Genomic DNA, 13096 nt, shown 5'->3' on the forward strand with positions numbered 1-13096 from the left:
AATGCTGCTCCCCCCTGGGATTGGCAGATTAACATATGGCTAATAATGCACGAATCGCCTCTCGCTGTTCAACATTCAACAAAGAAACGGTGAGTAATTTTGTGAGAACAGAATTAATTGCAGCGTCCATTCGTCCATGTTCGGTTTGTTTGTTTCCAACAGTGTCGGCGTTTCCCGGTTTCATCACAGCTACATATCCCGGCCCCAACCACAATATCGCTTTGTGATTGGTCCGTACAAAATGTGTACGGATCGGTGAAAATCAGAAGTCTCGGTACAATATGTATTCTCACGCTCAGTCAATCTCAAATAACAAAAAATAGATGCATAGGGGTTGATTGGCTGCCCCAGAACAGGAAATGTAAATGCATACTGATTCCAAGGAATGCTATGCATTTACAAACTAGTCATAAAAAATTCTGAGACACATGGACTCAAATCGGTCAGCTTCAGGGGCCATGGTGTTCTTTAAAAAAATAAAAATAAATACAATTTGATTGGTTCACATGGAATTACAATTACTAAATTCTGTATTTGGCATATAATGTAAAGTTTTGACAAAATTGAAATCCAGATAAATTACACACTATTTAACAATCATTATGGATTATGTGTGGCAATTTCATGCTTCTGATTTGCTGGGAAGATCTTGGAGATGGAACTTTTCTGTAAATTAAAGCAAAGTCCATTATGGCATGATTGGGTACATTTGGTGTGGAGGAACTTGCCCTGCCTACAACACCATCAAAAACTTTTGGGATGAGCTAAGAAATTAATCTTGATGAAGTGCAATATCCTGAGGTTGAGCGTTTCTATGTTCTCTTCATGGAAAACATGTTAGTTAGTTAGTTAGTTAGTTAGCGAAGAAAGTGAGGGCCATCAGACCCAAAAAACAAAGAGCTGACAGAAAACATCAAGGAAGCCTGGGTTTCCAGGACCCCCAGGTAATGCCACGTCGCATCGAGTCAGTGATACAAAAAATCGATTTGCTGATATATCACAATATTACACCACGATATTACAGCGCACAATTCTCCTATCAAGTTAATATGCGGCAGAATGGATATTTAAACATCAGTTTTTGATGGAAATATTCAACAAAACGTCCGACTTAGGGTTAGGGTTCACATTTTAAGCATTGAAGAATGTTATATTAATGGAACATTAAGCCTTAATATTTTATTTCAATGTTGTTACAGTGTACATGTTCAAGTTTATTGATTAGTATCTTCTAAATTTGAGTAAACAAGTCACAATAATTGACTTATAGATCCATATTGGGCTTAATCGGTATATAAACGTGACCAATGAATCAGGATACAGATCAAATTGTCAAGTACTGGCAATTCACACTCCTAATATATATATATATATATTACCCATACATGCAGTGAATAAGTTGATGTATACTTATTCTTATTCTAGACTATATGATGTCACCTATCATATTCCATTATCAGTAATGAGGGCTGGCACTTTATTGCTGTATTCTACTCAACACATGCTTATGTTTTTGCCTGTGCGTGACTCGTTCAATACCCTGGTTTTTAAAACAGCTCAGTGTGGCGTGTCAGACAAGAATCTAGTTGCACATCACATCGGGGGGTCGCAAATGTTTTTATCATGTCCTGAAAGCCCTCATTCTCCACAAATGTTATTAACGTCGTTATTACCTTTCCTCTGGTCGAGTTGTGGGCATTTTAATTGAAATAAGTCCTGTCTGTCTAAAACGCACAAGAAGAGCCTTGATAAGCATTAAGTATACATCAACTTATTCACTACATGTATGGGTATTATACAGGAACTGTCACGAGAGTAAACATAATAGAAAGTAACTGAGATCTAACTGTTTTAAGTGAATTAGCTTACATTTAGTAAGATGGCACGTTGAAAAATATATTCATCAGTAGTTACAACTTATGAGTATGGTATTTTATTAGGCAGATGCATGTTAAAACAACATTTTAAAAGACTGATAGTTACTAATTTGGTCTGTAACATGTCAGAACATTACATATGCAAAAATGTTGGTCACTGTTTTCCAAAATAAAAGCAGATGTTTGCAAATGTGCAAATTACAAGATTTAGATAAATTTAACAAGATCAGAAGTGGCCAAGTTCGGTCGCTGAGAGCCCCTATCCAGCCTGTTTTCCGAGTTTGTCTCCCCTAACACACCTGATTCATGATCAGGATCGTTATCAGGCTTCTGCAAAGCTTGCTGATGAGCTGATCATTAGATTAAACTGCGCTGAAGGAGGGAGACATGGAAAACTGGATAGCAGCTCTCGAGGACCGGACTTGGCAACCACTGAGCAAGATATTCAAACAATTAATGGAGTAACAAAATAATGATAAATTAATTTGACGATTGACTAATTGTTGAGTAATCAAATAATCGTTGCACCACTACACCGAATCGTAATCCTACTGAATCGAACCGAATCATTCCATTTTAAAATTGACCCTTGTATCGGATCGCAGCCCATGTATCGAGATGCGTATCAAATCGTCTTGATTGGAGAGATTTACACCCCTAATATATATATATATATATAACCATTAAAGCCGATCGGTTAAATAGTTTTGGTTCGGCCCGTCTGTGTTCCGTTCTGTCCTTTCACACAACTTTCCCCTCAAAATAAAGGTGGAAGTCTGCAATTAAAGCACATCTTGTCCGTTTCAATTGAAATCCAGTGTGGTGGTGAGTGAAGAACGTGAATGAAGAGCTGATTGCTGATTCATACATCATGTAAGAGAAATAATAATACACTAGATACATATTGCTCTATCCACATTATATATGAATCATGACACAAATTTGACTTGATAATTGTATCTTTCTATAAGAAAAACATCACGGTAACCCAGCAAACAAAAATAAAAAGTTTGCATACTGAAATAATGATCTTAGTCATAAATTTAGTCACAAATGTATTTAGTGTGATATCTAGGCATGTATAGTTGAACACAAAGTTGTTATACAAGTATTTACAGGCAACCATGACTTAGTCTGTTGTATGAATGGCAACAGACGGATCCACAAACAGGTTGGTTTTACCTTTTACCATCTAATTAAAAAGCAGTTATTTGTTTTGCCTGCCACTATTAGCCACTGGCATGAATAAAATAATAATAATTTAAATGAGAATACAATAATAAGAATAGTAATTAGCTGTGAATAATTTACACTTTCACTTTTGACTCCAAGACTTAATAAATGTTTCTAAAACTGCATACCGAACTGAATCGAAAACCGTGAGCACAAAACCGAACCGCGGAATTTGTGAACCGTTCAACCCCTAATATATATATATCCATCCATCCATCCATTTTCTTAACCGCTTATTCCTCACTAGGGGGGGTGCTGGAGCCTATTCCAGCTGGCTTCGGGCAGTAGGCGGGGCACACCCTAAACTGGTTGCCAGCCAATCACAGGGCACACAGAGACAAACAACCATTCATACTCACAATTACAGCTAGGGACAATTTTTAGAGTGTTCAATTAACCTGACATGCATGTCTTTGGAATGTGGGAGGAAACCGGAGTACCTGGAGAAAACCCACACAGGCAAGGGGGGGAACATGCAAACTCCACCCAGGAAGGGCCGAAGCCCAGACTCGATCTCACGTCCTCTGCACTGGGAGGCGGACGTGCTAACCAGTCAGCCACCGTGCCGCCCATGTATATATTATATATCATGAGTTATTGTAAAGAATAATTCTTGTGATATATGCAACAGTGGAAAAAACAAAGCCAAATAAAACATAATATTATATATATATATATATATATATATATATATATATATATATATATATATATATATATATATATATATATATATAACCATATATATATATATATTGTGTGTGTGTGTGTGTGTCTAAATTACACTCAACCTTGACCCTGGTAACCTATGCATTTAAATTAACATATTCCTTCCAAGTGCTGTAATTGGCCACCGCACAACAGCGCAATAAATATTGCAATTTGCCTCAGGGAATACCAATGTACAGAGCAATTCTCTTCCACAGAGTCTCTCCATCCCCCTTTCATCTGTTTCTTGACATTCAACAGTACGCTTGCTGCGCACACTTGTTTACAGGGTTGTTAACCGTTTCTCAAAGTCTTTGCACCCAGCAAATGCGGTGATTATAGTCCTCAGAGAGGCTCATTCCAGCACCACTATTATGGCAACAGACGGGCTGTATTATAAAACCTCGTAACTGTCTTTTGCAAACAGGCCCTTCTACTCAAAGATTGCACTTATCGTTAAATAATGACACATGAATTAATTACAGTGGCACATTTATTTGAAATTGTCTAGTAAGAGTATTCATATATTTATACTGTAGTTACCTGCTTGGAGGCTTCCACTTGTCAATAATGATTGTGTTGTCTAGGTTTCGTGCTGTGTTCATAGATTCTGCAGGCAAAAATACAGAAATACATTACATTACATTATGGAGATTGCCTTGACACATATTAACAAATTGTTTGGGGAGATTACAGCAAAGGAGAAGACAGAGGGGTTTGTTCGGAAATGGGAAATTTGTTAGGAGGAAATGTTTGACCACAATAATCGGGTCTGTTCGGAGTATTTATGGTTTTAACCAGAGATTAACCACATCAATGAATTTTGATCGTCCGTGATTCGACAATCGTCATCAGTCAGGACACCTTTCCATCTTCAACAATCCGTCAATCGAAAGGGGCTCAACGGTTTCCATTACCCTCAGATTTGCGCAAATTGCTAGTTGCGCAAAAGCAAACTGGTAATGGAAAATGAGGATTTTTGAAGAAAAAAAAAGAACAATCTCAAATATCGCCTAAAAGGTTTGTACACTCTCATGAGGTGGTTTTTGAGACATTTCGAAATAGATGTATTTTGCAAAAGTGTAATGGAAATATTTTTTTCGCATTCCCTGTAGTCATGTGACCCCGCCCGGTCACAGAGTAAGGAAGTAGGAAAGTAAGGGGCCACTCGCTTTTGTGTCGGAACTTCCTCCTTAGGGGATAACAAGTCTTTTTAAGATCAAAGCCGATTTAACTATAGAGCCAAGGCCGGCGCTCCATACACGCAGACGATTTATTACCGTTGCATGAGAAATGGCCCTTCCCCCCGGGCAACGAGCGATCGAGCGACATACGGCGTCGTTGAAATCCGTTCTATCTGTCCGCAACATTCAGGAGTTGTCAGCGCACACACAACAGCAACACCACCAAATGCCCGATCCCGTTCAATGAGCGGAGAGATATGTTTTTAAAGTAATCAAAACAACTTTGGGCATCTGTCCTACAGAATTACGAGTCTTGTGAGACGGAACATTACGAGAACACCTCAGAAGCGAAACTCTCTTCAATGGAAACACCTACAAGTCGAAATTGTACTTAATCGAAATAGTAAAAATATCGTTTTGATTTTCTAAAAAACTTTCATGGAAACACAGCTATATCACACAGCTGGTATCCCCGCCAGAAGGAAACAGTTGGAATCAGTTACAAAAAAACAAACTTTTGTTTTTTTTGAAGGACACCTCCCACCCTGGTCACTCCCTGTTTGAGCTGCTGCAATCAAGCAGACGGTACAGATCACTTAGAACTAAGACAAATAGATTCAGTAACAGCTTCAATACCACAGCAATAACATCGAGACACGATGTTTATTCGAAAATAAAAGAAATACACGCATACTTATATATGTAAACAATTGTACATAGCCACAACATAATAAAATAATTGTTTTAGCTATGACATCATTGTTCTACCAGTATTATAAAAGAAAAAGAAAAAATAACATGATTCTGTTCGAAAAGGGTGTAGGAAGAAGTAAAATGACTAACCTAGTCCCACCCCTTATTCCTAGTCAAAAATGTACCACTTAAATTCACCCTGAAATCTTGTTCAGGTTATAACAAATAATTTAGATTGAAAATACAGTAACAGCAAAATCAGGCAAATAACAAAATAAAACACAACATTTAAGTAAAAATAAAGAAATTGACATTGCTGGATACAAAACACCAGTTTTCAGGGATTGATTACATATATGCACGAAGGGTTTTACTACACAGTTAATTATTTGCTGAACCATCACAATCTGTAGATTTCTTTACCTTAAAACGTTTCACAATGTCAGTCATCTGTTTTTCATTTGTTCCTTTTAAGAACATGGTTTCAGCAACTTGAATAGTTTTACTTTCAATCTCATTTCTATCACTTGAGTTTAGAATGTCTCTTGCTAATGCAGGACCAACACTAACAAAATATTCATTGGATTCCTGTGAAGCCACAGTCATGTCATTTACCGTCTCATTGTTTGAGGCTATGAAATAATTCGGATATCCTTTTTTCACAGATCTATTTCTTGTAATTTCATTCAGTAGTTTCCATGTATGTTTAATGTTATCCTCATTTTTTTCCCAGTAAATTACTGTAATACAACTTTTTGCTGCCTTTTATAATTCTTGTCAGTTTATTTTTATGTTAATTTTGCTTCATTTGTTCTCTTTTTAAAAACTCTTTATATAATATATTTTTTTCCTGCATGACTTCAATATGCTGTTTGTAGGCCAACGTTTTTCAACATCTTTCTGCTTTACTACTTTCGTTACCAAAGGACAGTGTTTATCGTAAAGAGCAGTTATTATGGACAAAAATGTATCATAGGCTTCATCAACATCTAGTACATAGACTTTCCCCCAGTCATGACTCATGAGATCTGATTTAAGCGAATTCATTGCACGCTCAGTTTTGTGTCTACAGCCTGTGTCCTTTCACCGCTGCAGCTTTGAATAACTGCAAACACTGGCAGATGGTCAGTTGTGTCATTGATTATCAGTCCACTATTAACTTCTTTATTAATTACGTTTGTAAATATGGTATCTATTATTGTAGCACTCTGTGTTGTATTTCTAGTTGGAAGTGTTATAGAGGGGTATAGGCTTAAACTATACATTCAATTTATGAAGTCATATGTGTTTTTTGGTCGTGTGGATTAAAGAGATCAATATTAAAATCCCCCCCCAAAAAATCTTTACTCTCTCACACAAACTCACCAGCTGATCCCTAAACGTGTCTATGCATGATCCTGGAGTTCTGTATATACTGCTAATTATTATATTTGTACCTTTTTTCTATTTTTACTTCCACTGTTACACATTCCATAATATGATCTACAACCAATGACATACCTTCCATATATTTACTTCTCCAGTTTTTATTAATATATAGTGCAACTCCACCACCTTTTCTTCTCTTTTTTTTATTGATAGAAAGCATTTCATATCCTTCTATGTCCGCAGTAACTGTTTGCTTCTGGCCAAGCCAGGTCTCAGAGATAGCAATTGCCATAAATTGTTTGTTCCACTGACTTAGGCAGTATATAATTTTTTGAAAGGTTTGAGTTCAGACTTTAACTGTTAAAATGTATAGTTGATATTTTACCTGTTGTTATTATATTTTTGTCAAACTATTGATCAGTATAATATTCACAGTTCTGTGTATTGCTATAAAAATTATTCTCAGGGTCAATATCATTATCCATGTCGTGTTCTTCATGTTCAGAATATTGAAAAGTCTTTAGCGCAAGAGATTCAAATTTTATTTGGGGTGCTAGCAGATTGTCATTGAGGTATGGTGCCAGTGTTAATACCTGTCATAGGTTAATGTAGTTGTATCATAATTTTGTTTTTTCCTGTGTATATATTGACTTTTTTTTTCCTCTTCTAATCCCTGCTTGGGTTTCTTTCATACTTTTCCAGCTCTGTGATCTCTTTTATGGACAGTATTTTTGCCTCCTCTGGTGGTCCATTCAACTTGATTAATACTTTACAGTTATATGTCCATGTTGACTGTAGCAAACCTTGTTTTTTCATAATTACAGGGACGGACTGGGCTCCAAATTCAGCCCGGGAATTTGAGTTGGAGAGGCGCACAAAACAAAAGGTAATTTTTTTCCCCTCCTGCCGCGTTCCAGCGTTCCAAATACAAAACAATAAACGGTGACAGTGAATTTAGGTCTCATCATTTTTTGTGGTACAAACTGAAGAGAATCTTATGATGTTGACTTTCAAAGCACTTGATGCCATGCCACAGATGCCATGTTGATGCCTGCCTTACTAAACCTGGTATGAAAATGTTAACGTTGCACTGCCAATAAATAAAACATAAATACAAATCCTATAGCCTATTGGTGACATTCACACAGAATCAACCAAGCAGCTGCTTTATCAAATCAAAAATAATGAGACAAAAAAAACATCCATATCCCATCCTGAGTAGCGCCACAAAATTGATGACTCACAGTCCACCACTCCAATGAGCCAGTGGAATATCTGGTCGGTGGAGGTAATATCTTGTGTGGTGTCAATCTGCACAGAAAAACATTTCTGCCTCCCTTCTTTAGAAATCTATTATTTTATTAATCTGCTGATTCCGTCAATGACTTTGTTGACATATGTCTTGGAGAACAACGTAACAAGTGATCGTCCTGCCTGTATTTCTGTCTGAATTTATGAACTTGCTCTTTGAGAGTCACATCAAATTTGGCTTCTTGGCTTAGCTGTCACAATACTGGACTCTGCCTCTGTCTCTGGTGACAGGACTGTTAGATCTCGATGAGCAAAAACATAGTAGGCCTAATCAATAACATTAAAAAGGAACATAGACGTCTAATTCATAAAATTATTTAATTATAATATTGTGTAACAGTTAATTCTACGCATAATACAGGACAATTGCCGACCCAGTACAACAGCCTGTACAAGTCTGCTAACTAGTAGCTCCTGCTTCATTCGGTTCCTTCTCCTTCACCTCCTCCAAGAACAGCACCACCTCCTCACCAACATTACTGGAGGCCCCCAGTCCTTCAATACTTCTTCCACTAGTGGCCTTAACAGTTTCTGCTGCTAACGATAACTGTATATATAATGATAATAACATTAGCTATTGCGTTCTTAATAGACATAGCAATTAATGTAAGAAAAAACACATACACATAAATATCTCTCTCACACACACACACACACACACACACACACACACACACACACACACACACACATACTTGCCTCTGTGTATTATGAGGACATTTTTTCCAAACCGGTTTAATTGTGTATTACAGGGACACCCCTTTCTGCTAATGCCAGAGAGATGGGACTTGCACCCAAAATTTTTTTTTGGGGTTGTCCAGGAAAATTTCACTTCAAAACTTGAAAAAACTCAACACACGAAAAAAAGAAAAACCTGAAAAAATCCGTAATTGTGAGGACATAGATAATGACCTACATAAGCCACGCCCATTGCAAAAATGGTAATTATGAGGACCAACTCACATTACAAGGACAAAGTTTACACAACACACAGCAACCATGTCACTGAAGTGATTTGAAAGTTCTGGCATTCTGACTTTACACAAACTAAAATGGCATTGATGTGTAATGACTTACCTGATATAAGGACACATTGTTGTACATAACAATACTGTGAAATGCAAAGTCATACCTGATCTGTCCTAAAATTGTAAGTTTTAACATGGTGCTCATGTTACAACTTACAATTTTAGGACAGACTGAAACTGGTATGTTAATAAAACTGCTTCTTATGTGAACAGGTTATCTAGGTCAAACACAGCTTTGTAATGGATAAGCTCGACATGAAACCAGATGCAAAAGAGTCAGTGAACATTGAACATTTTATTCTTTAAAACATGACTACCTCTCATCTTAAAGGATGAGCAGTTTTCTCATAGCTCATTCCTGAAATACCTTCGGATTTCTGAATTTCTGAAACAGGTTCAATGTAGGAAGTGTCCGAAGTACTGTGAGAATCTGGAACATATTCCTCTGCTAACGAATCCTCACTTGAACTGGATACATCAGCAACCTAATTTTTTAAACGAAAACAATTATTACATACATACATACATACACATATTGTCGCTGTTCTGTGAAAAACACTTCCACCATAGGAGCTACCGGAGAGCAGCCCGCGACCTAAAAATGGAAACGTGTTTTTCACAGGACAGCAATGATATCCATATATACAGTAGATGCACACATACTTATGCATATATACAGTGGCTCTAAAATTAACCTGCCAGATGCGGGTTAAAATTCATTTTGGCGGGTGGTCATAAATATTTACTAGCTTTACTTCGCTGTTACTTAGTGATGTTACACTCGAAGTAGAAGCTTGAGAAAAGTGTCGAGCGCTCGCGGCAGAAGTAGCTCCCGCCATTGATGGGCTAATGTGCTAAAGTTAATTTACCAAAGGTCTTCATCATCAAGCAGTTTTGCATTTTTTTTAAACGGGATATGTGCCAGATGCTGGAGCAAACTAGAAAAGCATTTAGAACCTAAAGTTTGTGCACATACTAAAGATTATTATAAATCTAGTCACATTTATTCGAAAGATGAGATGAAGCATTTAACAAGAGGGATAGTTAATATGCTTAATCTATGGCATTGCCCCTAAAACAGATATTGTGTGATACAGTCCTTCAGTTACAGTAGACTTTTCTATTTTACCGAGTCAGACAGTCGTTAAGATTGAGACAATTGCTCAACATTTAGCTGCTTGCAACTAAAGATAAAGGTATAAACATGGGTCATAATTTATCCTCTTGACTAAATTATATTCATTCAATGAAAATGCCTGCACTATTAATTCTGGTTGCGTGAAACAAAGATCCATTGCAGATACAAATAACACAGAAGATAAAATACCCATCATGCCAGTCCATTCTAGTGCAGCGAAAGGTCCAAAACATAAAGCACATTTATCCAAGCTTGATACAAGTAAATTAACTACCTGATGTTTACACTTCTGTTTAAAAAAATAAAATAAAATTGATAGCGAGTTCATCTCTAAAATCCACCATAAATAAATTAATGGGAACAAAAGATCACTACAGTGCATAATCCAAATCACCAAACTGCCAACAAATCTTCAATTTGAGATATTTTTAATGTTGACTTGTAGGAATTTTAGTCCCATACAAGCTTATTGTTGGATACAATATTTTGAACGTCTTGGCAATACACATTGCATAAAAAATTGTTGTGATTATATTTGTTAGTTATATAGTTCAGCCCTAGCATCTACTCTACACTCTTCACTCCTAACGTCTTGCTTCTGAAAACTGATTTCAACATCAATATTCAAAAAGAAATCTCGTCACCTGGTCAACTTGGTCTGTGACAGCTACGTCTTCAGCTATGTCTTCAGGTTGTGCTTCAGTTGAAACCTGGTACACATGAAGAGAAAAATACATATAAAATTCAATTCTTAGTAACACGACTGTACCTGTGCATTTACACAGTTACAGTACATACAGAACAATTAATAGGTTAAAGTATTGTAAATGCAAACTCATTTTATTTGCCATTACAAAAATAAATAAATAAATCCTTCTGCACTACAGGTTTGTGTAAATTGGTGACGTCTATTTTTCACAATGAAACAAAAACAAGAAAATACACAGTCCTCAGAGAATCCATACCTGACCAGAGTATGAATTGTATAATAACTCCAAGCCCTCAAAACTTATTTTACAGTCACGGTGTATGAATACACTGTCCTCAGTGTCAGTTATTCACAACTATAACATTGTGAGGACTAAGTATCTGTGAGGGCTGCACAGTATTGACAAAACATGCGACATGGGTGTTTTATACAGTAATGGAGATTGAACATGGACCTAAAAAAAAAGGATCTATCTATAGCTATATATTTTTATAATCCAATGAAAAAAAATACACGATAATCCGGAAAAATAAACATGCTCATTGTGATCTAATCTTATCCAATTAAGTTATTTTTTGTTAGTAATGCCCCTCGATACGTTTCTCGTATGGCGATGCGCAATTAAGGTAGTCTCTGATTGGTCAAAGTCAGACTAAAGTATACAATCCAATATTCATTTGTTGCTTGTCTTTGCAATACACATATTGCATGAGCCATTCGTGCGACAAGATATTTTTTTATATATTGTGCCAACGTCTTGCTTCTGAAAAATGTATTTCAACGTCAACATTCAAAAAGAAATCTCGTCACCTGGTCAACTTGGTCTGTGACAGCTACGTCTTCAGTTATGTCTTCAGGTTGTGCTTCAGTTGAAACCTGGTACACATGAAGAGAAAAATACATATAAAATTCAATTCTTAGTAACACACAAGTCTGTACCTGTGCATTTACACAGTTACAGTACATACAGAACAATGAATAGGTTAAAGTATTGTGAATGCAAACACATTTTATTTGCCATTTCAAAAATAAATAATCCGTCATCACTAATGGTTAGTGTAAATTGGTGATGTCTATTTTTCACAATGAAACAATTAATAGAAAATACACAGTCCTCAGAGTGTCCATACCTGACCAGAGTATGAATTATGAGGACTGTATGTGTAACTCCAAGCCCTGAAAACTTATTTTACATTCGCAGTGTGTAAATACACTGTCCTCAGAGTGTCAGTTATTCACAACTACGACATTGTGAGGACTATGCACCTGCGAGGGCTGCACAGTATTGACAAAACATGCGACATGGGTGTTTTATACAGTGATGGAGATTATTTCGACATGGACCTAAAAAAAAAGATCTATCTATATCTATATATTTTTATAATCCAATGAAAAAAAAATACACGTTAATGCGGAAAAATAAGCATGCTCATTGTGATCTAATCTTATCCAATTAAGTTATTTTTTGTTAGTAATGCCCCTCGATACGGTTCTCGTATGGTGATGTGCAATTAAGGTAGTCTCTGATTGGTCAAAATCAGACTAAAGTATACAATCCAATATTCATTTGTTGCATGTCTTTGCAATTCACCTATTGCATGAGCCATTCGTGCGACAAGATCTTTTTTTTTTTATAAATTGTGCAACGTCTTGCTTCTGAAAAATGTATTTCAACATCAACATTCAAAAAGAAATCTTGTCACCTGGTCAACTTGGTCTGTGACAGCTATGTCTTTAGCTATGTCTTCAGGTTGTGCTTCAGTTGAAACCTGGTACACATGAAGAGAAAAATACATATAAAATTAAATTCTTAGTAACACGACTGTACCTGTGCATTTACACAGTTA

At 36.4% G+C, this 13096-nt stretch overlaps 1 protein-coding gene and 1 pseudogene across 3 annotated transcripts in view; both read right to left on the reverse strand.

Moving 5' to 3' along the window:
* Nucleotides 1–6738: 6738 nt before the first annotated feature.
* On the reverse strand, nucleotides 6739–7548 carry LOC147178295 (uncharacterized; annotated as a pseudogene).
* A 2134-nt stretch (nucleotides 7549–9682) lies between these two features.
* Nucleotides 9683–13096, reverse strand: part of LOC147178296 (uncharacterized) — a 10129-nt gene continuing 6715 nt past the window's right edge. For 2 of the 3 annotated variants that reach the window (XM_086067040.1, XM_086067039.1), the window contains 2 exons: nucleotides 11185–11250; nucleotides 9683–9887 (listed from right to left, as the gene is read on the reverse strand). In XM_086067040.1, the coding sequence (XP_085923166.1) occupies nucleotides 9723–9887; nucleotides 11185–11250 (231 nt within the window). In that variant the 3' untranslated portion in view covers nucleotides 9683–9722. Of the gene's footprint in view, nucleotides 9888–11184; nucleotides 11251–12865; nucleotides 13019–13096 lie in introns of those variants that run through there. The other variant, XM_086067041.1, reaches the window with a different exon arrangement.

The sequence above is a fragment of the Leptonotus elevatus genome, chromosome 2 (assembly GCF_054856555.1).
Source record: "Leptonotus elevatus isolate MCC_2025b chromosome 2, RoL_Lele_1.0, whole genome shotgun sequence".
NCBI classification, from domain to species: Eukaryota; Metazoa; Chordata; class Actinopteri; order Syngnathiformes; family Syngnathidae; genus Leptonotus; species Leptonotus elevatus.